This window comes from Talpa occidentalis, unplaced genomic scaffold (genome assembly GCF_014898055.3).
Source record: "Talpa occidentalis isolate TD23 unplaced genomic scaffold, MPIMG_talOcc4v2.1 talOcc4.10, whole genome shotgun sequence".
In the NCBI taxonomy this organism is placed as follows: Eukaryota; Metazoa; Chordata; class Mammalia; order Eulipotyphla; family Talpidae; genus Talpa; species Talpa occidentalis.
The window spans coordinates 14217045-14240741 of record NW_023600993.1 but is presented as its reverse complement, the minus strand read 5'-3'; the positions used below and the strand labels follow the sequence as shown (position 1 = coordinate 14240741).

The window sequence follows — 23697 nt, the reverse complement described above, 5'->3', positions numbered from 1 at the left end:
AGTGAAGTCACCACCCACCAGTATAGTTTTTCTTCTCTTGGTTTATGGTGAAGGGTCTGAAGAGTTGACTGTTGTGCCTTTGGTTTTCACATTGACAAGTCCCACAAATATCTATAGGATCTTGTTCCTGGAAAAAGGCCAAATTCTCTTTTTACACTATACTGATCTGTCTGAAAAGATAGTCATCTCTGTGGTTAACATAAGAAAAACAGGGACTTTATTTCTTTGAGTGCGAGAGGAGAGTGAAAGCTTGCTGCTGATCTCCGTTAATAATAGCCAATTTAGAAAAAATTATCACCAAAAATTATTTAGAACCCTGGGTGATGGAGGGTTTTAAACCTACATATTGGCAACTGGTACTTTTCAGTTGAAGTGGATGTTGGGCCATATTGGAAACTGTGTGGGTTTAAATAAGAGTATTTTTTTGTGTGTATTTCGGTGTTTGCTTTTGGGGAACTAGCTCTTGAACATGCAAGCATGCATGTATTTTTTGGTGGTCATACTTAAAACTACATGCACGCACGCGCACGCACACAGCTGCATTTATTTTAATGATTACACATTCATAGGAATGCATGTAGTGTGTTTATTTCAAAGTGTATGCATTTCAATAAAAGCAGGTGCAGAGTGAGAGTGTATGGTGTGAGTGTGGAGTACGAAAATACACATGCTAATGCATATGTATAGACAAGGAGCTCTGCAGAGTTAAATCGCACATCACACATTTGTGTGCACTTATTACAATGTGCAATTCCAACTCGAAGTTAAAAAAATTAATGTAAAATATGTACATATAAATGCAAAGTTATATGATCAGATAAAGACTGGTGCCCTATAAACAGTATGTTAAAACCTTAATATAATAGATAACACTGTTATGAGTTGAGAATATTTTAGTCATTGACAGTTCTGTAAAGCTTTAAAATCTTGGATGTCATGTTTTAACTCTCATTTGGAGAATTTTCCCATCGTCTTAATTGGGTCTCCTAAATTAAAATAAACCCTTCTCTAAAGACTGTCACACATGACTATTTTTAAATTCTACCTTTTCTGAAAATTTATGATGAAATTTATATAATTACTTGTTTTAAGGACTTTCCCCCCTTCTGAATTGATGGGCATATGTTCCTTAATTGCTATTGAAGATATCAGCTTTTAGCATATGTCATTCATTCAGTTATGCCTACTTGATGTCTTTTTAATGGAAACCAATGGCTAAAAATAATTGCCGAAGCTTCTACATTTACACTTTTCAATTCACTTCTGTATTCTTTCCATTTAAAGGTTGTGGTAGAAGAACTAAATTTTAGTGCCTTAGGAAAAAAAAAGCATCAAATCCAGAGTTTAACTCTGATCCCATTCTGTGGCTTTTCCCCTTTTCTCACCCCCACCTCTCCTTGTCTTTGGCACATTTTATTTTCCAGTAAAATAAAGAATGAAGATGGATTATTCAAAACTGATAACAGTAATGGACCATCATGTAATGTTTTATTGAATTTGAGTTCTGTAAATTATGTGGTGGAGAGAAATTTGCCTGCTTAAGTATAACAGAAATTGCTACTGTGTTCCTATAATTCTTCACAGTGTAATTTAAGAAAAGTCCACTATCCATATTGCTATTGAATAAAAGCTAAAAAGGTGCTATTACCTCAACACGACAGCTTTCTTTTAGCCTCCCAAACGACAGAGATAAATGTGTCTGCGTATAACTTACTTGGCATGAGTCCAAGGTAGTAGGTGGAGTTTGAATATGGTCTTTCACCTGGACATGTGATTAAAACTTCTCCACACCACAGAGGCAGGTACCCTTGAAGAATGCATTCTTTTTAGGAGGAAGGTTTCGTCAAATCATATTTTCCTTCTGAAGGCTTTGAAGTTCCATGAAGCTGATAAAATCTGTTTGAATCAGTGATTATGTTCAAAGAGGAGGCAACTGGGAGGCCAGACAGGCTTTTTTGTTCAAATTGGCAGTCTCTTCCGCTTATCTGCTGTTTTAAAGAATTCATAATTAGCTTTTGGAAGTACTGATAATATTTATTGAAGGTTTTCTTCTTTCTTTTACAATTACTAATGAATTTTACTTGTAATGACTTGTAAACTCTTTTTGGAATATAAAAACGGTTTAGGAATTCATCAGTCAGTTCACTTTAATTGAAAAAATGACGACTCTCCCTTAACCGCTATCACAACAATGTGGAATGTTTCCATAATACATGGCAAAAGTACTTGAGGATGGAAAGTCTTAAGGAAGAACAGCTTCTCATTTCCAATAAATTTAGTATTTATGAGGTGCTGGTAACTTGCTCCAAACAATATACAGATTCTTCTTCTCAGAACCAAGAATGACTAATATTTTGTTGAATTTTGGTCAACAAATTGATTGAACACCTATGTTGCCCATTATTGATGAATTTAGTCCTGGTGTTTCAACATCTCTGAGATAGCAAGTCAGGGACATGATGCCTTTGATATATTATTTTTTAGGGGGAAGAAGAATTTTTGGTGAGAAATCTCTCTTCGTATCCACCATGGGAGATTACTACAAATAACCTTGACCTAGTAACTTGGCAAGTCTGAACTGTATTTTCGACTATAGGAAATGGCAAATGGGCCAGAAACACCTTGAATCCAGGAATCACCACCGGGACAGGACCAAAACATGCATTCCCATATCTGGGTTCTAACTGCAGTCATTTTGCATCCAGAATTATGCTCCAATGACATGACTTTTTTTTTTTGGTAATTAACACATTCTAATCAGAACATTTTCTAACAATATTTTCAAGCTTTCCACCAGGGGGCACTCCCCTCATTGAAAGCTTGGGCCAAAAAAAAAAAAAAAAAAAAAAAAAAGCCACACACTCACAAACCCCTAAGGTTCTAAAACACTGTCTCTACTGGCTACTTAGAGCTCTTGAGGGGTTCCAGGGTTTGAAATACCACTTGAGACCTTTTTACATTTTGGAAAAGCTGCACTGGCTCCACTGGAATAAATAAGTGGAAATAACATGCTTTGCCCCTGATATCCTTCGTATACACAAATGGGACTTTGTGCAGGCCTCAAAATACCACTGGAGAAATTTCTAAATTCTCTCCCAAGTGAACTGCTGTCTTCTACTTGAAGCATGCAGGAGTCACTTAGTTGCATGTTAGCAAGGCTTGTTAAAGTACATTATTATGTATTTTTTCTTGTATTTGCTTTGCTCATTATTGTTCTCTTCTGTCTCTGGAAACATAACAGCAAAGTAGATAAATTATTTGAGAGATGTATATGAGACTCATTTCAAATTTCCCAAATACATTAGCATCTAAATATAGGACCTCTTTTGATTTAATATATATGTGTATATATTTAAATTATTGAGCAATTGGAATAAATACCTTATAGTGAGTCTCAAAACTGTATTGAAGACTTATCTTGAATATTAATACTAATTATTTGAATTTACATGTGGGTTGCATATTTTGCTTTTAGGTTCCTGTCACTCCTGTGCAGTGTTTTCCTTTGTGACTTTTCCTATAGTCTGTGGAATAGAATTAATCTGTTTCGTAAATACTAATCAAGCATTTATGTGGTAGTCATTGTGTTGGGTTGACGAATGACTGTTAGATGATTGGACACAAGAAGTGTGTAACATTGCATCCATGCATACTGTATGTTACTATCTCTCTAGTTTTTTATAATTAATATATGTTGGCTTTGCCAAGCACATCTTTTTTTTTTTTTTTAAAGATTTATTTATTTATTTATACAAGTACTAGCTACAGTCAGAAGTGCGGGAGGGTGAGAGAATTCACCAGAGCCAGAGTGGAGAGCAGAATAGGCAGACTGACGAAGTACACTGCTGAGGGGAGCAGCGGGCGCGGCAGGAGAGGTGTGCGCATCACATCTTTTAATACATAACATTTGGTGGGGAGGAGTGGAGAGCAAGGACTAAATTTTTATAACTAGTTTCAAACGTTTTTTTTTTCCTGAGACCTGTATTTTTGTTTGCGATGTGACACATCAAAAACAGTCAATCTAATTAGCTGACCTTGTGCAAATTAAATTGTTGGATGATTGACTCCCTGTTTCAGTGAATTTTAGTTAAATTGTCTAGATCTTTACTCTTGTATAAACAGTTCTAACAAACCTTTAATTCTTCAGTCACGTGTCTTAGGGTGAAACCAGAAGTTTGATTTCAGTATTTTGCACTGTTGTAGTGAATCAAGAGAGACTCTAAAATTTACACTTACACCCTGTAAGTCTGTTGGAGGCTCTTTTTAGTAGCAGCCTATATACATCTCTTTAACGTGGACAGTGCCTTTTATACCATTTGAACCCAACTGTTATATTTGGACAAGGTGGTACATTATCCGTGAGAAAGTGGGAAGTAGGTTTGCGCTTCCAGGGAACTATGAAAAAAACCCAAATGTTACAACCTTGGAGCTCAGTTATTTTGACGTGACATTTCACCTTCCTTTCCGCAAAAGTACTATCACTTTTGTAGGCTTATTCGAAAGCGAAATTTGCAAGTTATATCAAAATCTGACAAAACTATATTCTGAAGCGTATCATGATAAACTGACATTCTTGCTAAATGATGAAAAAGAATGTGTCTTGATACTCCAAATCATGAACAAGATTGAAGAGGCAGGGACTATTTAGCCCCTATCAAATGGTCACAAAATTTTCCTAATGTTTGTAATTTGTATAGTCATTGAAACAACATTTGACAAACCAGCCATTTTTGAGACTCTTCCTCCAAAAGTCAAAACAAGTAGTTGACAATCTGAGAGTAAAACTCTCATTTGGGGGAAGAGTTTTACTAATGGTTTATGAATTTCTTCTATTCCTAATACAGATTTTCTCAAGTAATATTATTGTTGAATTTGATAGTATTCCTTTGCTTGGCATGCTATGATGGATTTTTGCCATGTGGAAAAAGTTATATATTTCAAATTTAATCTATGGTTTTTAAAGTTGAAAATTTCTATGTGCACCAGGAGCAAGATTGGATTTAGAATAATGGGGGGGGGGCGCAAAGGGAGGATATTCAGTACAGTTTTCTTAGTTGATAAGTGAAAAAGGTCACTTGGTGTCACTGACTATAAATATTTGAAAATTTAGGAATAATTTAAAATATTGCCTCTGAGCATGGCATTAACCATAGATGATGCTTTATTGATGTTCTTTTTTCTCATATGTTGCAATTCATTTTCTCGTCTTTTCTTTGAAAGTTCTAACTACTTTCAATACGGCTTTGTATATTTTCATTTACCGCCTCAGTCTAGGCAGCCTGTGAGCCACACGGTTCAGTGCTGTTAGATTAGGAACATTTCATTGATTCTTAACTTCCCTCCCTCATCTCTCTGGAAAGATTTCATGGCAAGTTCAGCCACTCTAAGGAAGGAGACCAATTAGGCAGTTTCAGTTGATGTTATATGTAAAGCAGATGCTTAATAAAATTAAGAATACAATTGAGGCTCTCTTCTCTACCACTTCAGCGGTAACTAATATATTCCTATGTCGAGTTAATGCTTCTGACTCTTCATTTTCTAAACAGAGTGGAGAAGAAAAGGGAAGAATCACTGCTGGCTGGGTGGATCCCAGGGCGCGAACTCACCCTGTGCCTTTCCTTTCCTGCAGGGCTTGCTTTCAGAAATCCTCCGAAAGGAAGAGGACCCCAAGACTGCCTCGCAGTCTTTGCTGGTAAACCTTCGGGCTATGCAGAATTTCTTGCAGCTACCAGAAGCCGAAAGAGATCGAATTTACCAGGACGAAAGGGAACGGAGCTTGAACGCCGCCTCGGCCATGGGTCCTGCGCCTCTGATAAGCACACCCCCCAGCCGCCCCCCCCAGGTGAAGTCTCCTTCTCGCCTCACCTTGCCTGCCTTCTGTGTGCTTTGTGTTTTTTCATGGCTGAGGGAGAATCTCAACAAGAAATTAGAAAGTTTAGATGGATGGAGATAGATATTTTGAAAAAAATAAATCATTAATGGAGTTGCTTAGAGTTTGGTCCCAAATCTTTAATTCTAATATGAAAGCAGTAAGCTACTAATTAGATACAGGAAAGGAAATGGCTGTGTCTTGTTTCCTTCTGGGGTTCTCTGTGGGTGATAAGTCCTCTTTAAATGAGGTATAGGTCACTATTACTAAGTAAAGAACTCAAAAGGAAAAAAAGTAATAAAGTCAGTTTTAGCTCTAGGAGTTTTAGAACTGCCATTTGAATCGTAAATAAATAAAAATAAATAAATAATTCCATTTGTATTTATGCTTTCCAATGTGAACTGCAGCTGGTACTAATTACACATCATCTCGTTTGTAATCTTTCATAATTAAGTTTAATACAATCCTTGAAGGCAGCTTTAAATGGGACTGATAAGGAATTCGAGCCATATTCCCAGAAATGGGCACATTTTCTATTTTCAAAAAATTTGTCCTGTTTTCAGGAGGGACAAAAGTCATCTTTGTGGATGTGTGTTTATATTGTATTTTTCTTTTTAATCAAGTTTAAAAGATTCCTTCATACGCAGGAGAATTCAAGAAATTAATTTTCAGTACAAGCTATTAGATAAAAGTTTGATAATAGAGTCAAAAGCCACAAGCAAACATACTGTCTTATACATTTAATTTGTGGCTCATGGAAAATTCTTTAAAAAGGGGCAATTAAAACTGAATAAAAGTTGAATATGAACATGGAGTACAACTTGAAAGTACTCTCATGATATCATAATGAAATTATATCTTGATGTTAATTTCTTTTCCTTAATAGTAAAAAAAATCATGTATTTCCAAGTATAGAAATATAGAAAAAGCTCATTCAACACCCAAATGAAACTTCTGTAGACAATCCATAAATAAAGGATAGAATATGCAGACACTTTTATGCAGGGTGTTTATCTGCATATTGTTACGTTCTGAAATGATTTTTTTTAAAAAAACATAGCAGTTCATTTTCTCCATTTGATATAATGAAAATCAATTTGGTCTTGAAGCAGACGCTAAGAAAGTCATTGCTGTAATTGGCAAGAAGAATGGTGTCCATGTGCCATCCACATCCACCATCACACACACATGCTGAGTTTGATCTGTAAAGCCTTCTGTGAAATACTTTTTTTAAAAAGAATGAGGAGCTGTCTCTCTATGTATGACTTTTGGGAGAGTGATGTAAAAAATCTTGAACTTTGAAGTCAGTTTAGCACTTAGTTTGCAGTGTTCAGAGTGAATATACACATCATGAGTTAATTTTGCTACTGTAGTCATCCCTGATAGTCCTCTGGGTAGAGAACTGTACTTATCACTCAATCTGCTATACTAACGAAAGAATAACTTACTTAAGATAATATGAACATAAGCAGTGAGTTGCTGCTGCTTTTAATCTCCAAATATTTGACCAACTGGTTTTTTTAATATAGCTTTTGTTTTCTAATTTTTCCAGGATTTTAATGCTTTTATTTGTTATTCAAATGTGATTCTATTATACATCAAATTTTTTCATTATCCAAAGTTACATTAATTCTTAACTGATACTTCTTTTCACGTACTATTAAGATACTCTTGGGTGGCTTTCCTATATATATATATGTCTAAAGACTATATGCCAATAAGCTTGGATAGAAAATATAATTTACTTTGGCATGAATTATTGATTAACTGGCTGAGCCACTCTTAGCTGTATTTATTTGTTCTCAAGAGGGGTTAAGACCAAGCCCTTTGCTGGGATAGTATTAGTAATTATAGTCAGCCAATGAAGAACATATAAAATACATAGATACTGTGGATTCTTAGTCAAATTCAAAGAAAAAAGTAGTTTCAATTAATGCAGTATTGTTGGCCATCTCACAAAATTTCAAAATAATTATCTGATATGTGTATATAATTTTATTTCACTGCTGTAATGTAAATCTTTAAGGTATCTTATTTGCCTCACTGAGAATCCCTCTGTGTTAGTTAATATTATTATATAGGAGCTCACAACTAGTCTGTGCCGATTTTACCACTTAATAGTAACAGTGATTCAATGAACTAAAACTTTAAGAAATAGGCTTCAAGTGTTAAAGTATTATCAGTGTAAAATCTTAACTCTAGATTTGGAAAAAAGATGATAGAGTTGAATTTTGCAGTGGTTGAAAACAAAAGCTTAAACTGGAACCAATATACCATATGTAAGGTTTTAATATGCTTATTACAGATGACTAAAATGGAAGGAGGAAAAAAGGATGAAACACAGATACAGAAATAGACTGCAAAATTTTGTCTTTTTTAATTTTATATTTCGACAGAGAGGAATCTACGTGAAGTCACTATCCATTTCATTCATTACTGCCAGAATGAAGAGATTTGCAATCTATTTAGAGTCAGGTCTTGGGCTAGAGCTACATCTGAAGCCCGATTTCTTTCTAGAGCACTGCAGATTATAGAAAGAGCTCACAGGAAACCCAGAACATCTTACTTGCACCTGAGAGACTGGGTTTTCTTTCATTTCCTTTCCAGGGGAGTTTAGGGCATTTGGAAGATGATTTCCAAGTCCCTGGGTCATCTAAGACCTGGGACCTGAAGGAACGAGGGACTCAAGATTCTAAATCATCTTCAAATAGGGAATTCCCTGGTTTTGTCAGGCCCCAGCTGTCCTTAGGAGAGAACCCCTGCCAGCCTCCGATCTGCATGCTCCTGTCTGCCTGCATGAGATGCCTTCGGACCTACCCTTTGCTTGAGCAGGGACTGCCCCAGGGGATCTTGGTCTTCTGATTGGGGAGTAGGCTCTGAGTGGGACTTGTGTGCTCAGAGCGTATTTCCACAACTTAACATGCTCTAATGTAAGGGATAAAGAATGCTTTGCAGATAATGGTTCACAGTTTTCTAAGCACGTTCATGTCCATTAATTCACTGAATCCTAATACCAACCTTTTTCGTAAAAGAAAATTGAGAACACCACATTTAAGATTTAGTCAGTCTTCAAACACCCCCCTAAATCTCTTGCTTTTCCCTCATCTCTGTCCTCAAAACACAAACAAAATATTTTAAAAAGGGGAAAATGAAACACAACTCTCTGTGTTTATCACAGAAAATGGAACGTATTAGTGTCAGATTAGGAAGAGGAACACATGAGAATGTTCTGATAGGACACATTAAATGTTTGACGAAAGATCTGCATTGAAAGACTTTGGACAATTGGCATTTCTGAGATTGTGGAGAAAATAACCTCATGTAAACTTTAGTCAGATGAAAAGTATCTAAGAACCTAATCCCCACAAAGCTCCTTGGCCTCTTGGTCTCTTCTTAACTATGCTTAGCAACATTTCCAAATAAGCCTCTAAGAGGAATTTTATTGGTAATAATTAATGGTTATTTTCTGGCAATTTTCTGTTCCATAAGTCAGATCAGTTTTTAGTAATGATTTCTACTTTAGGCACATGCTTATTCTGATTTTGTGTGTGTTAAAATGTGTGACTTTTGGAGTTAAATTAGCAGTTTCTATTTTCATAAAGATTGAAGGCTTATAATGATCAAGTTATAACTTTTATATGAATTTTACTAACTTTTCTCAATTTTTCAACATTCCTTTATGTAGATCTTTGGTTTCTTCTAAAGTAAGGCGCGATATTTTATAGCAATGCTTTAGAAAATGTATGATGTTCATAGAAGCAATGTATAATTAATTTTATCTGGAGCTATACAGCAAATTCTTAGAGCAGATTCTTCTGTGAGATAATGAAATGTAAGGTCAGTGATGGGCAAGAACTTAGCACTTGATCAAAGTTCTATTCGTTATGGATCCTTTTATGAGCATTATTTTAAGCAATCTTGCTTAGAGGCGCTTATAAGATGCCTCACATTAATAGTCATCTTTAAAAAGCTTGAGGACTTTTAAAAAGTCCAGATTTGGAAAACAATATTGTTCCTTCAAAAGGGAGGAAAGCATCAAGATAGCATCATGACACTCAAGACAGTGTTAATACAGGAAGATTTGAGCATGGGGACTATTTCCATCACTGGTAAAAATGCCTCAGTGTAGCACATTGCTTACTTACAATTTCTAACAAAATATTTATAGTTTGTATATTTTGAAAAATAGATTCAGGGTGGATTTGTAAAATTAATGACAAAACCATTTGCTACTAAAAATTAGACATTAATGGGACTAGATTTAGGAAAGGACCACCAAAAAAGCAAGCCCAGCATGTCTTAAAAAAATAAGAATATTTCCTAATGAAAAAGGCCCATGCAGAATCATGACCTCAGTTTTCTAAGGTCAATATTAAGACCATAGGGACTTTCTTTCAGATCTCAGGCTTGCCCCATGGACAAATTATTTAACCTATTTGTTTTGAGTGTTTTCTCAATTTGAAAATGGGGCAATAACCGTCCCTGGTCAGGGCTGTGGAGCAGGTTAGAGTTAATGTACATTAACAGGATGCCCAACACATCATAAACACCTAGTAAATGTCAGCCTTTATTATTATAATTATTATTAAAACTACATCACACTTTAGTTGTGGATGTGCATACACTCGCATGTGCCTGCAGTTTGACTGGCACTCAGTTGCCCCTGCCTCAAGGAATGGCACCTTCACCAATCGGGAACACAGCAGAATTCATTTTGTGGAGCCTGTCTGTAGTGTGCAGCATCTGTAGAGAATATTGAGCATTTGGTGGGATGCATTAATGCACTCAACAACCCATTGTTAGGGGAAAAAGGATGTCCTAAAGCCAAATCCATAGTAACACCATGATCAAGCAAAATAGAAATTTCATGGAAAATTTCTGTTCCATTGCTCAGTTTTAGTGAAATAAAAAGCAGACCTTACTGCTGAACCCGAGCCCCCATCTGAGGGTAAATAGTAGAAGCTCCAATTCTTAACTACTTCCCGGCGCCGCCGTAATGATGGAGTAGTACACCCTACCTTGATAAAAGCTATTCAGAAAGCAACTGCATTTATTTTACCTCCTGTGCTATTTGTGGAGAAGAGCTGAAGTGTAGTTTGTTTTGCCTGGAATGAACTACTTTATGAATTTTAATGTGTGATATAATATTAAAAGCTAAACCAGGATTAAAGAAGATTTTTTTTGTACTAAGCTAAAATAGTACTTAGTAGAGTGAGGTATAAAAGATTTTTGTTTCCATTTTTACCTGGGGAAAAATTCAGCTTTCATATTTTTGAAAAGCTGTCCAAGTCAGTTCCCCTTAAGCGATCGCTTGTCTTTAGGAAAAAATGTGATTCCAGTATTCTAATAGCTTATCTATGAGAAGATGCACATCCCAGCCAACAAGATGATAAAGAAGAGCTTTTCAAAGATTTTTTAAAGGAGTAATACAGTTTCTTACTTGATATTTTAAAAATTTGCTTCCCCTTTCTTTTCTTTTTAATGTCTGTACTTATTCTAACCCCACCCTGCTTTGATTGTGTTGGCTAGTAGGAAGTGATATTTGATGTTTTTTTTTTCATTTTTAAATTCTTGCTTTTTTGTTCAAGTTGTAATTGCTTTATTAGAAAAAATTATACCAAGGAAATTTTTGGAAAACAAGATCACAGGGTTGAAACAAATGATTACAGCCCACCTCAAAGATACATTCTTAAAATTTTTACAAAAGGATGAAATTATTTTTAAAACATATCAAAATCCCAAGTTTCCAAAGCCTGCTCTCCTAACTATGGCTAAGCAGTTAGCGACCAAAGAACTACTTCCAGTGCCCTGGACTTCGTGCTTCCATTTCCATAACATTCAATTTTCAAAGTGCTTGAAATGGCTTTTCTTTTCTCTTTCATTTAAGCAGTGAGAAAAATAGGTATTAAAAGGGACCCCATGGGGTGATCAAATCTATCCTTCTGCCTCAAAGCAAGACCACCCCAGAGCAAAGTTGTGAATCTCACCAAAGCAACTTTGTAGGCAATTTATGGTAATGCGTTAACTCTTCTGGCTCCTAAAGCAGTGTTTAGCAGATTATTGCTTCAAAGCCCTGTGCACATTCTTCGTGGCCTTCAGTCCTTAATGTACCTCTGTGAGTGCCCTTGCATACAGAGAGGATGTCTGCTGCACTCCCACATTCCAAGCTCCAGCTCCCAGTTTAGGGAACCCAGCTAATTGGTCCCTTGTCCTAGCTTACCTTCTTGTCCTCACTTGAGGCCTGTGGTCCAGTCATTTTACATTGTCCTTTCAGGGGTTAGAGGGTGATGTCAAGGCAGGAGACTCTCGCTGCCTTCCCAAAATAAGCAGGTGTTGTTTTTGCCAAGTGGCTAGAAGTTGGGGTTCTGAAGGTAAGCTATACAAGGGGCTCATTTGCTCTCAAAGAGCGGAGAGTTGAATGAGTTAAGATAACTGCTGCCCCATTTTTGATACAGAATATTTGGGAGCAGGGTGTAATGAATCTGAGTGACTTGCAGTGTGGCTAGGAGGGTATATTATCATTTAGTGACCCCCCAAAATCCTTCACTTATCCCAGAGTGTGTATTATTCTCTTTTGTTTGTAGTATATGTGAGAAGTTATTCAAAGTGATAATTTACTAGAGAACAGAAACCTGGCTTGTATAACGTTCCCTAAAAAAATGCTGTCCTTAAAATCATTTTGCTGGGAAGACATGGTCCTGCATCTTGGATAACTTTCCATTTATATTTCACCTATTTCCTAGTTCAAAAAAAAAAAAAAACCACAACTGTATAGTTCACATGTACATTTTCCAGATTAGTTCATGTAATTGCATAATAAAAATTAAATTTGGGATTTTCAAGATTAATAATATTATCAGTAAATCTTGAGTTTGAGGTTGTATTTTTATCCCTAAAATTCTGTGGCATTTTCCTGCTGCTCCCTGTTTATCATTATTTACCAAAGGCATTATTACTAATTTTTGATTCAATGTCACATAGTGTGGATATATCTGTAAAGTCACTGACTATACGTTCAGTGTCACAGTGATATTCTGTTAAATATTGTGAACCATTTTCTTACTGTCTGGTTCCACAAGTCAAAAGGAAATAGTTATATACAGGGGTGCCAGGAAAAGATGAAATAATTATACAGAACAGCTTGGACATGCACGTGTAAAATGCAACCAGCCTTTATGATAATTAAGCAAGGCACTGTACCTGTTTCATGGATGGATAGAAGATTTAAATATGCAGCTCTGCAAATGGCTTTGTTATGGAAGATTTTAAAAATGAAACATAAGAGGAAAAGGCATTAAAAAAAGTCTAAAATTAAAAAGGCCATAGTATGTAATAGCTATTAGTGATGCAATTGTCTATTAGGCACCGGGCACCCAGGAAGATTCAGCACCATGCATTATGATTTTAATTGTGAATTTCCTTTGTTAGAATTGCAATGGAAGGTAATTGGGAAACAATTAGGTTAGGGTTTTCAAGTCTTTAAAACTATTCTTTTTTCCAGAAAACTTACTTTATGGCGTTATAATTCCTGGTTGTCAGCTGGCAGTTGCTGTCATATTATAGAGGCAGTCACCTGTGACAATGTGACTTCCTTAAGTCGAGCAATCTGATCTCGGGGTAATAACTCACGTGGAATGACTGTGCTGTTGGTCACCTTGATCATAAAAGGAGCAACAATGTCCAGTTTGGATGCTGAGCCTGAGAAGCTTCAACACAATTTGGCCGATGAGAAATGACAGCCATGTTCACAATGTTTTGTAGGTGAAAACAGCTACTATTGCCACTGAGAGGAATGGGAAACCAGAGAACAATACGATGAACATTAATGCTTCCATTTATGATGAGATTCAGCAGGAAATGAAGCGCGCTAAAGTGTCCCAAGCACTGTTTGCAAAGGTTGCGGCAACCAAAAGCCAGGTAAGAGCCTCTATTAGACACTGAGAATGATTATCTGCGATCCTATGAAAATTTCATTAGAAGGGGTATCTATTTTCAACATGAACTCGCATCACGGAGAGGTCACAATCTCCAGGATTATTTACAGAGCCCTGTGATGAAATAGAATGTTCAGATTCAGGTAGCAGTTTTGTTTTGTCAAACACCTGTGTGGGCTCCAGATCAAGGATTTTTCAGTCAATTGCTGAGTCAGTTTATAGTTGTTTCAGAAGATTGTCATAATATATAGGAAGTTTCTCAGTCTGATCTATTGCAGTGGAGCAAATAACTTGAATTACTATTAGATGACCTTGATTCCCAGTCTAAAATACACAGGCAGCAGTGTCTTCTGTTCTAACTCAGGCAGCTGCAGCTATTCGGTGCACTTATTAAAACAAACTGTTGTACCTGTATCTTTGTATACTAATGATGTTCATTTAAATGTATTACACAAATTGAATTACAGTTCGAAAAATTGCCCACGTCTGGTGAATTACAGATGAATCGAACTGGAAAAGTTATAAATTCCCACAAAACAAGATGAAAACATAATAAAGGATAGATGAGGCAGACTTTTATAAGTATGACTGTCATATATTGGTAATTTATGCTCATCAAAAGTAGGGGTCCTCTATATGAAAAACTCAGAAATATCTATAAAGCCTTGTGCTGCTTTTTAAAACACCAGAATACAAAACTGTCTTCTTTGCTAAAGTGATTTGATAACATTGTCCATGTGAGATTAAGAGGCAATCAAGGACACAGGTAAGATTTTAACGACTTGACTTGAAATTTTTAACAAATATATTTTCATTGTCATTAATGAATCCTCCTCTGGTGTCTAGTAAAAAAATTCAACCTCAAATATTTACAATACAACACATTTTTGTTAGATTTTCCTAAAATTTTACTCTATTAACATTAGTAGTGGTACTTGATGGGAGTTTTTCTTTAGAAAAGGTTGTTCTTGTTTAAGTTATAGGCTGGATGAAATACTTAAGGGATATCTTGGAAATGTTATATCAAAATGATTAAACTCAAGCTGTGGACTGTAAAAATTATAGCTTTATAGGCCACATGCCTGCCTACCCTTCAATCACTGTCAAAGTGATAATTTCTACAATAATATGTTTCTTTTATTGTGAGATTCTAAACATCAAGTGCTGTTTAAACATTAAACTGAATTGTTTATGTTAGTGCTGTACTCAGCGTGTCATACATCAGGCCACTGTAATCTCTCATGGAATGTAAAATTCTGTCATGAATCATGGCTTGTATATCGGAAATTACTGTAATTTTGATTGGAAATTACAGGGCTCTTGAAATGTTTCTAATTATGATAGAATGTTCGAGCCGCTTCAAACCTGTGTGCTTCTTCAGATGTCTTCATTTACATGCCAAGACTATGCATTAAGGAGAAATGTCCTGTTCTCACTTTACCCCTCCCCCACCTGCCCTGCACATTCTTGTTTTGGCTATTTCATCTAATTAGGGTGAGGAACTCATATTTAAACACATATTCTCTCGCCTTTCTTTCTGATCCTGTACCTTCTCTGACCTGTCCAATTAAATTATAACAGATTATATTCTTACAAGGGCCAGACACTTTCCCCAAATCTCCACAATAGTTAAACAGAGAAACTACACCTGTATTAATGGTCATTAAAGCAAACAAAATAACTATGAAAACTTGACGCTGTCATTTAGTTGCTTGTCATCTGACACTTAAGTCAACCCCCCCTTCTCTCAGTCTCCCCATTCCCTTTCTGACAACAGCATAGCGCCTTAGGGTTAGCAGCCCCCTTCTGCCTTTGGCCTCATTCTTTCTTTTAATTCTGATCCCTAGTTCTCCCACCATGGCTGAGTGAGTGATTTTGGGATACAGATGGCGTCATTAATTGGTGAATAATGTCATGGGAATGATAGTCTGGGAGTTTCAAGCATCCTTGCTCTTTGTACCACTATCCTGCAAAACTCTCCACCAGCCTTCAGCGGCAGCCATTGGCAGCTCTGTGTGTCAGCACCCCCCCAAGCTGTTCCTTAATCCCCTCATGCCAGGTTGAGAGCGAATCCATGGGGCCCTTTATAGGCTGTGGGGTCTAACAAACTGTTAACTTTCTTTCCCTCGGATAGTTGTTCCTAACTGCTCCTTTAGCATAACTTCCTGGCAGAAACTGCTGGTAGATTTTTAGTAGTTTTTCTCTGAGTTGTTCAGTTTAGGTCTTTGCACTATATGAAAAGATTGGTGAGTACTTCAACATAAACCTTTCCCAAAGTGGAAACCTCTCCTTGTTGAGTTCTGCTCTCTTGCCATGTTTTTTGAGATGGAAACAAAAACCAGCAAAAACAAAAAACAACCCCAAAGAGCAAAATCTTCAAAATCAAACTGACCTTTTTTTATGGTCAAAATTCTGTCGAAAGCATTATCTAGGCCTTGAAAATAAACGCCAAGGCTTGTCAGAATGAGGCAGAGAATCCCCCATGAAGGGTGTGTGAAGCGGGAAATCACAGCATCACTCTTCCTTGCACGCGGCCGGCTCCGTCTGCTTCGGCTCCGTCTGCTTCTGCTCCATTGCGCCCTGATCCTCTGGGTGGGCCTCGTAGCATCCCCTCTTTTGTGCTAGACCCCATCCTGCCTTCTGTTGTATTTGCCCTTCTCCGAGTAACCCTGTGAGTTGTTTTCCTCATCTCACAAGGGGGGCCACGCCGCTGCTCAGTAGTAGCACCAGCCCAAGCCCTCGGCACCTCTCATGCTGTGGCACTGTCTCTGCAGTTCCAGGCAGCGCTGGTCTCGTGCTCAGCTCCAGGGAAGGGGAATCTGGGACACTGGACTAGCTGATAGTCCACTGGGGGGACTTTCAGGTCTCAATGGACACATTCATGGAACCCAGGTTCTTAGCTGCCTAGTACCTGTGGAAGCAGGACTTTCTCATTCCTGGTGAGGGCAGAGGGTGGGGAAGGCTGCAAAGTTCCTCAGAGGAGGCTGTGGTTTGGGGCATTGTCACGGGGGCTTTGACATTGGGCAGTGATTTCATCTTTAGAATCTGAGATTTGGGAAGAGGTCGCATGCTGTAAGGTCTGCAGAAGAGGTTTAATCAGATAGCACTGTACACACACGGATGACTTCATGTGCCAAGCAGGAGGCTCCATACAGGCTGATTTACTTAATGTGTTGTGTTTCAAATACCTCTCATTTTCGGAAGGAAATGCTTTAAGTAGACGACTTGAATGGCAGGCAGCATAATTATTTTAAAGTTACTTCAGCCCTAGAATGTTATAGAACCAGACACAGGGTTGCTGTGCTATGCAGTGACTAATGCACAAGGTATTTTCAGTAAAAGAACCAACTCTGTAGATTCCATTTCACATGTATTATATGATCTCTCCTCTTCGATGAGTAATAGAAATGAGATTGTTTTTAACTCTAATAGAAATGTCTGAATAAAATATGCAAGTGAAAACCAAAGGTAGGCTACTTTTTGTGCTTGGGTAGGAAAGCAGACTAATGCAAACTTTAAAAAGATGATATGCTTTAAACATAATGTGAATAGCTACAAATGAATACACTTTATATTCTGAGTATTCAAATAAGCAGCAGTTTTTCCAAGTGAATCATATTGGAATTTTATCAAACATTTAGTCTGATAACATTCAAATAATTATGAGAGCAGAATTCGCTAATTTTACTGTTTAAAAAAAATAGTTGATTTGGGTAATAACCATTACGGTATCAAGGTTCAGTTACTGTTCATTGGTTATAGTGTTTTCATACGGGAGATGGAAATGGAATTTTTTCCTTAATGGTGGCAGATGTCGGAATCTAATTTTATTCCACAGCAAACCCCTTGGGAGCTCTGAGACTTAAGGTGTATGTCCAGCAAGGGGACATTAGCAGCGCTGTAGGCCTTGCCTTGAACATCGAATTGTTACATTGATTTTCATGTTTGCGGAGATGGAGCTGCAGAGGCGATAATGCAGCAGGAGTTGAGGTCTTGTGCCGTGCACACTGCATCCCCACTTGTGTTCAGAGGTGATTTCTCTTTAGTGCTTTATTGAACAGGGTATTTCTTTCAAGTAAAGCAATGAGAGAAAGGAAAAACATGTTTGACCTACCATGCTACCAGTATAATCTCTACTACTCACCAGTCGTGTGGAGTTACAGAACTTTGGCTGCTGTGCCTTTGGCTGGTTGATAGGTTTGGTTTTTAATGCCAGAAAGAGAGGGTTTCTGTCTTTGTGAGGAGAGCACCAGACATAGAAGAAACCAAGTAATTTCAAGACTTCCACCTACTTTCCAGACTCATTTGCCGTTGAGATTGAAGGTTTCTAGGATGAGAGATGGAGGGTAGAAGAAAGGGAAGAAAAAACTTTGACGCAGCTGAGGTCCATAGGTGGGGAAAAAAAAGTATCCTTTTAACTTCAGGTTTGGAGAATTTTTGATGGTGATTGGTATGTCTTAAATATCTCAGACTTGATGGGTCACAAATGAATGGGTTTAGAAATTGGGCTAAATTTCTCATTGCTGGGAAGAGAATCTTAGACAAAACGCAGAGTGGGGAAAAACCAAGTCCTAGAGCCCTGACTGCATTCTGTATTCTGGCATGTTTGTGAAGGCATCTTTTATTTTGTTAGAATTAAATTACACTTCACGGAAAGTATACTTTGGAGTCCTGTGCTGATTCATTCCTTTGGAATGTTCATGTTATGGTCTTTGCTGCAACAGGATTTCACCTGTATCGCCTCCCCGGCCCCTGCAGATCTGAGACTCATGGTTTCTCTTACCTCTGGTGCCACTTCCTTCTCCAGCTGTCCGTGGCAAGGTCCTCCCTATGTGTCCTCACAGCCCCTCCTCTTGGCCAAACAGAGTGTCCTCCAGCCACAATCTGAGGACTGTCTCTGTTCATTTTCCATCTAGTTAGTGTAGTTATTCATTTATTTATTTAATTTTTGACTGGGTAGAAGAGACCCTGGGGTGGGGGAGCTTAGATTTCCCTGGGTCGGGGAAGAGTAAGGACAAGAGGAAATTTGGGGAGAGGAAGGAGTAGTGTATGGCCACCAGAGTGGAGCTTCACAGCGTCTGCAGCATCCCGTTGAACACACATTTTTGCAGGCCCTTGTCTGCCTTCTTGAGCAGGAAGGATGTGGAGTCCATTGGTCTCCTTTTTAAGTTGCTGTTGGCTGGTAGCCACCACTAAGAATCTCTTCTGCCTACATCTTGGGGATGCGTGTTGGATTTAAGTTTTTTAAAATGTAGACCTGACTTTGTATTTCTAGTTGATTGATAGACAGGGCTGTTGAATGGTTTTAAATAGATAAGCAGTGTAAAAGGTCTGTGATTGTGTGTTACATGATGCTTTAAGGGCTAGTTAAATTTATGGATCTGAGTGTGAGCTCTTTTCACATTACCATATTATAAAAATCAAATATGTTTTTATAAACCCAGTGTTTAATATAGAATTATTACGTAGAACACTTAGTTGCCTGTTATGTTTTTGCCTCAAAAACATTAAAGGGGTGTTTTCCCCCCAGAACACTTAACTGTTACCTATTTTAACAAGTTAGATACAAGATTTTCAGTTATCTTATTGCCACTTTTAAATCATTTAAAAAATTTACTCTTTTCCCTCTGAATTTAAAATTCATTAACTTAAGTCCTCTAAATACATTTTCCTCATTAACCCACTTAGTAAGTCAACTGTTAGAAATGTGTTCATAACTAAAAGTCCAGTTTTTCCATCTTTAGAAAACATTGTAAGAAAATTTTAGACAGGATTTGAAAAGACTCAATTTGTGAATATCAGGCCACCTCCGAAAAGGCCCCCCCCCCCCGCCCCCGTGAGGGTACCCACAGAGGCCACCAGGAGAGGGTGGCTTTTAAGCAGTTTGGTGTCTGTATCCTGCGGCCTGGGCACACAACTGTGGATTTGTAGACTCTGCTTTAGAAGGTCATCTTTTATCCTAAATTGATAGTTGAAGGTGAAGTGTGGACTAAGAATATTTGGGGGTAGTTCCTCTTTTTGGAAGCCCTTCTACAACCAGCTGTGACAGTTGAAGAGTTGTTCAGGCAGAATCTGGTGTGTACACAGTGGTGTGGGGAAGGCAGCAAATCATTGAGGTTTAACTCTCAATAAGAATTAATCTTCAAACTGCATGTCATTCAGTTAGATTTCGCACAGAGCTCTATCACTGATATAATCCTCTAACAAACGACCAGGCTAGAAAACAAAGTGTTTTCTCAGAAGTCTCAACAGTTGTCTTTTATGTTTTTGATAGTAAAGGTGGATTTTATTTTAGCTTTATCTTCTTTTTTCCTCATATGAGGAATGAAAATAAAGGCCGTGTGAAATGAATGAGCTATGAAAATGCATTTATGCAAAATGACAATAGAAAAATAGCTCTGGAGGAAACTGCAACATTAAAATTTCACATCAATGAAGAGAGGGATGGAAGAACTTATGCTGGTAATAGGAATCTCCTGTGCCTCCTTGCCCCTGCAAAAGGAATACTCAGTATCTTTAAAAGTACCTTGAGATGATTCATGGTGAGGAGTGCGGTTGCTCTGCTTTCACGCGTGCAGTTCTTTCAAGCGACAAATGAACAAATTGAGGACCACCCATTTAAAAATGTATGTACATATTTTATAGGTTAGTAGGGATATAGCCATTTATAATTTATGGGAAACACCTTGTGAAAATGTAAGTTCCAAACTGTTTGTGGGGTCACCGTGCAATTGTTACACTGGTGAAGTTGTCTTTTTCCTAAGTCTTAATCTACTTCTGTTGTATGTTCTTGGAGAATCTATTCTCCTTTGATTTCTTGATTCAACAATTCCAGTTGCCTTTGTGTATTTTTTTTTTTTTTTTTACCAATTCCCCCTCCAACCAGTATGCTTCAGGAATTGGGTTTAAACACACTGTTTCATAAACCGCCAGCCTCCTCGGCCGCCTCAGTGCCTCTGATTCTGTAAATCAGATCATAGGCAGCATGCTGTCATATAATAAGGTGTCTGATCCTTATTACCAGTTTGTTGATGCACAGACTCCTTCAAATTGACCATTGCAACACATGGTTTCCCCTGAAACTAGCTGTGATAATTAGCGTGGTTCTAATGAGACAGAATGTCACTGATCTTGTGCTGAACTGTCGAGTATCAACGCTACGGATGGGAACTGTCAGAGCCTGCCATCTGTGACAGCGCTTGGCATATTCCAGTGGCAAGGTAGAGCATGCTCGATCGAGTGTTTTCAGACAAATGGCCCTTTCTTGACGAGGGCTGTGTGTTCTGTTAAAGAGGAGGAGCGTTTGCCCCAACTTTGGCCTGCACGGAAGCCCATTCTGAGATCCGAAAGCAACTAAATATTTAAATTTCCGTCATGTGTCACAGAAGAGAGGAATCTTTTGTTTAGCAGGTGTGTTTTGAGTGGCAATCCTTTCCCTTTTTTTTCCTCCTTTTTGCCTTTCCCAATCGCCCCATATTGTCAGTTAACAGTGCCGCAGTCCTTTAAGATACTTTCCCCCGATTTTAAAATTGCCTTGTTTAAGAGATTTGTTGGGGAGTTGGGATGGCTCCTCGTGATAAGCAGTCTGATTTAACCGAGAGAAGGGGAGATGAGAGAACCCGTTCTGAAAGCGTGGAGGAATAGGCGAGTGGAACAGAAGAATTAAAATGGACAGGACAGTCAGATCGGTAGGCTCCAGAGAGAAGTCGAGATTTTTTCGCTAAAGTAAGAGTCCAGCGCTGCTTATCATTCCAAAATATGCTTTGTTGCTTTTTATTTCCTCCTCTCTGGCAGACCACACAGGGCTTGTTCTGAAGAACATTTTCACTAATCTGATCAGGCAGCCAAATACGCCGGGAAAACTGCTTTAATGATCCCACTAATTACCTCAAGTCAATATGAACTGTATTATTAGACTGAGGGAAAATATTCCATTAGGTCTCCCCCTTGGGAGTTTCTCCGCTTTGTGATGTCACTGAAGCCTTCACCCTCTCGCTTGTAATTAATTTTATTTACACACGCAGGCACGCACAAGGTCACACCTGCACAACCGGCGCTGGCCAGGGAGCTTGTGGCACTCCGGCTTAATCAGATCTGTCATAATTACCATTCTGCATGTTTCTGACACACGCTGTGAAATATTTCAATTTAACTGCCGCTACCAGCACAACCAGATGTAGTGTGAGTGTGGCTGCACTGGAAATATTATTCCTCAGGATAAACTCTCTCCTCCTCCTCTTCCCTCCCACCCCCCCACCCCCTTTGCAGCTAATGTGGCACAGAAGCTGATGTATCCTGTAAATCTTGAATGCAGCGCTAGATTGATAACAGGCGATTAGACAGTTTAACCACAAACAGCTTGTTCATTTTTCACAAATGAAAACCACATGTGGTGTAACTAAAATTTCAGGCCCTTTTTTTTTTTAAAGGGTTGGGGTATACATGTGTGTGTATTGAAGATGTGCTTAAATAAAAATAAATGCAATCCATAGCAGTTAAGTGGGGAGAAAGCGGAGGAGAAGTTACCTAGTTTTTTCTAGGATCTTTTTTTCCAAAACCTTCATCAAATTCTCTTTTTCTGCTTTCACCAAAACTCAGATGGGGAAAAGATAGGTTCCATTCCTTTTCTATACTTTTTAAATTTTATTTATTGTTGGATGGGAGGCCTGGCATCCCTTTGGGCTATGTCTTTTTGTCTTTCGACTGTTAAACCTTTTATTTGAACATAAACTCTGAAAGAATTTCTAAGGTTGAGCATGTGTTTCCCTCATTTTGTTTTTAATGAAAGGTTTAGTTAGGTTAGACTTTATGGTCATAGCTCAGATGATCCCAAAATAAAAAATGGACCCAGTGAGAAAATGTATTTGATAGGGATATTTGTTGATTTGCAAAATCTCTTTGAAAAGTAGAGTTGAAATGCAGCGAATCTGGTTTTTATGGAAATGGTGGAGGCTAAACTGGCAGTGCAGGTGCGGGCAGTTCCATGGAGGAGTCCAGCCATAAAAAGAAATTCAAGTATTGGAGACATAAGAAGGCAAATAACTGCTGGAAAAGTAAACTTAGGAGAGGGGACAGAAACAGGGTCAGTGGTGATTTAAAATCATGGTCTAGAGAAGGCCACAGCAGCCCCTCCAGAGAACATGTAACACATAAAGATAGCCTAGTTCAAGTCTATCAGTGCCACATAAAGTAAGCTTTTGCTTTTTATCTTTATCTTACTACTATACTTTACTACTTTAGCTATGAACCTTGCTCAGAAGTTTTCTAGGATTCTGTAGTGACTCCTGTTCTCTGAGAAAGGGTGCTATTTTACGGAGAATAGGGGTCTCCCCAGTTTCCTTACTTGATTCATTTTCCCTCTTTTTAAGTTAACTTCTCACATGATTTAAAAGAAAAAAAAAATCTATACTTCCCGCTTCTTTCCTGGAACTTTCTTCCCTCTGATCTTAGTGTACTTCTGTGTTTACTCCATATCTTCCAACTCTGAAAGACTTGGAATACGAAAGTAGAAAAGAGGAAAAATAAAAATAATGGCTTTTTGTTAGAGTACTTCTTCTAACCCAGCTGTGAAGGGGTACACCTGGTTACTACCAACCATTAGATCAGTTTCTTTGCACACTCTTAACCTGCCTTTTTTTTTTATAATCATTTTGCAAGATGCAGTTACTGTGAAAGATCTGATTCAACTCCACATCACTGATCTGTCACAAGAGTATTTCCTGTCAAGTACAGATAGCACCTCAGGATCCTGCTTATTAACACAGAGGTGAAGGTTCCTTTTGCTAATCAGTGAGATCAACCCACTACTACAGTCACTTATATTTTAGGATTCCCAAGAAGAGGTTTGATATACATAGCACAGTTGTATGGGGATGAGCCAAGAAATTAGAAAAG

General features: G+C 37.9%; 1 protein-coding gene and 1 long non-coding RNA gene across 7 annotated transcripts in view; one reads left to right on the top strand and one right to left on the bottom strand.

Moving 5' to 3' along the window:
- Positions 1-23697, top strand: part of SATB1 (SATB homeobox 1) — a 98098-nt gene that overhangs the window by 52322 nt on the left and 22079 nt on the right. For all 5 annotated transcript variants that reach the window (XM_054691198.1, XM_054691230.1, XM_054691210.1 and 2 more), the window contains 2 exons: positions 5630-5842; positions 13631-13786. In XM_054691198.1, the coding sequence (XP_054547173.1) occupies positions 5630-5842; positions 13631-13786 (369 nt within the window). The remainder of the gene's footprint in view (positions 1-5629; positions 5843-13630; positions 13787-23697) is intronic.
- Positions 1-23697, bottom strand: part of LOC119257136 (uncharacterized) — a 45681-nt gene that overhangs the window by 6888 nt on the left and 15096 nt on the right. Inside the window, exons 2-3 of one of the 2 annotated variants that reach the window (XR_008550255.1) lie at positions 17948-18130; positions 1715-3226 (exon numbers count right to left, since the gene is read on the bottom strand). This is a non-coding gene — a long non-coding RNA (uncharacterized LOC119257136). Of the gene's footprint in view, positions 1-1478; positions 3227-17947; positions 18131-23697 lie in introns of those variants that run through there. The other variant, XR_008550253.1, reaches the window with a different exon arrangement.